The following is a 1,957-nucleotide window of genomic DNA, read 5'->3' as shown; positions in this document are numbered from 1 at the left end:
ATGGAGGAAATGATTCCTCCGTGTTGACCCTCCTCTTTATAGACTGGACACTGGCTCAAGTCCATCTGGTGGGGTCTCCTCGGCTTCCTTGATCAAGAGGCCAGATGACCCACCACCATTACAGGACATTTTGCGTGATGCTCATCCTTTATTTAAAGTAAATAAAAATAATAGGAAAGCAATGAGGAAGGATGCTGTTTGGGGCCAAGAGAACACAAACTCAGTAAGATCTCAGTGGTTTGTCATGGCTGATACCTGGCTTTTTGATGCTGGTTTTACTATGAGGCCCCACTACCTGCTGCCTCCATGCCTCTACCAAAACAAGCCAGGAGACAGAAATGGATGGAAGAGATAGTTTTATTCAAGTCCAGGCTTGGAAAAATGGGTAGAGACTACCTTCCAGAACAGTGTTCCCCACTTTTAAAGGGGGAAATGGATTTCTATGGGGTGTGTGTGGAAGATTTCTACACTTGCACTTGGAAGAGGCTCTTTGTTCTTCAGTAGATATGTTCTTCGAAGGATTCGTGCGGCAGAGACTTACTTGGTGTTCTTTCTTTGAAATTCTCCTTCAGGCTAGACCTACTGAGTATCTGTCAAAAATGGGATGGGCAAAGGAAGGAGAATCATCACAAATGTCTCTCCTGGGACACACCCCATGTGAAAAGGGCAAATTGTTACATCAGGCAGAAGGGAAGAAGGTGGTGGTAGGGAGGCTCTTCCTTCCTGGGAAGGCGTGGCTCCTTTATAAATCCATTTTCATTTTCTCTCTGTAATTTTTATTTTGTTCTGTTATACCAGGTCATCAACCCCATGGGGTGGGATGCATTTGGATTGCCTGCTGAAAATGCTGCCATAGAGAGGAATTTGCATCCAGAAAGCTGGACTCAAAGGTAGGTGTTTAAGGCATATTCAAACATGTGTATATGGAAACCTTTTTATAAAGCCTTTTAATAGGCTGAAGAGATGACTCAGTGGTTAAGAATACTGGCTGTTCTTGCAGATAACCTGAGTTCGAATCCCAGTACCCACATGGCAACTCCAATTCCAGGGCATCCGACAGTCCCTTCTGTACTCTACAGGCATTGCATGACACAGGTGCACTTACCTACATGCAGGTGATACATGCATACACATAAAAATAATAAATAAATATTTTTTTTAAAGTTTTAGCCTGTGTGCAAAAGGCAGAATGGAAAGCAAGAAACACCGGCAGCCTCCCAGGAGGTAGACAGGATTGTGTGCACTGCTATTTTTGTTTAAAAAGATTATTTATTTGTCTATTTGTGGGTGTACCTGCTACACTGCACATGTGGGGGTCAGAGCACATCTTGTGGGAATCATTTCTCTTTTTTCTACCATGTGGCTCCTGGGAATTGAACTCAGGTCTTTAGTCTTGGTAGCAAGCGCCTTTGCCTGCTGAGCAATCTTGCTGCCCTGGGGTTTGTCTTTTAATGTGTTGTGTTCCTTAGAAATACTAGAAAGGGTGGGGCATTTGTTTATTCAAAGGTTGTTTGGGTGCTTTATTTACCAAACTGTCCTTCCTTGGAGCATTTTCCTTTGGGAAACAAAAAAGGAGGAGAAAATTATATTTGTTAAATCTCAGCAATCCTTTTGTCTTCCTGACCTGAATCTGAATCCAAACACCATGCTCTCTTTTTCTCTGGAGATTAAATTTTTGTTTTCCTCATTTATAAGCAAGGGGAACTTAGTGTGGAATATACAGTCACATGATGCTGGGCTGACTTTCTCTCAATGCCCCTGTGACCCAGGCTTTCCAGTCCTCTCCCTCATGGTAAGACCCTGAACACCTCACACTAGAAGCCCTCAGAATCTTCTGGGACCCTTTCCCGCCTCACCCCTCAGATGCAGATGGGCAGCTCCAAGACAGTCTCTCACTGAACTGAAAGTTCACCATTTTGACTAGTCTGGCATTTGGCTGGTCAATGAGCTCTTGCCA

General features: G+C 43.8%; 1 protein-coding gene across 1 annotated transcript in view; it reads left to right on the top strand.

The window, feature by feature from the left end:
- Lars2 (leucyl-tRNA synthetase 2, mitochondrial) overlaps positions 1 to 1,957 on the top strand; it is a 107,287-nt gene that overhangs the window by 27,492 nt on the left and 77,838 nt on the right. The window contains exon 4 of the mRNA XM_008831929.3: positions 799 to 890. Within this exon, the coding sequence (XP_008830151.1) occupies positions 799 to 890 (92 nt within the window). The remainder of the gene's footprint in view (positions 1 to 798; positions 891 to 1,957) is intronic.

This window comes from Nannospalax galili, unplaced genomic scaffold (genome assembly GCF_000622305.1).
Source record: "Nannospalax galili isolate Female #2095 unplaced genomic scaffold, S.galili_v1.0 scaffold536, whole genome shotgun sequence".
Classification (NCBI taxonomy): Eukaryota; Metazoa; Chordata; class Mammalia; order Rodentia; family Spalacidae; genus Nannospalax; species Nannospalax galili.
Note: the sequence above shows the minus strand (reverse complement) of the source record. Positions and strands in the feature narration are given on the sequence as shown.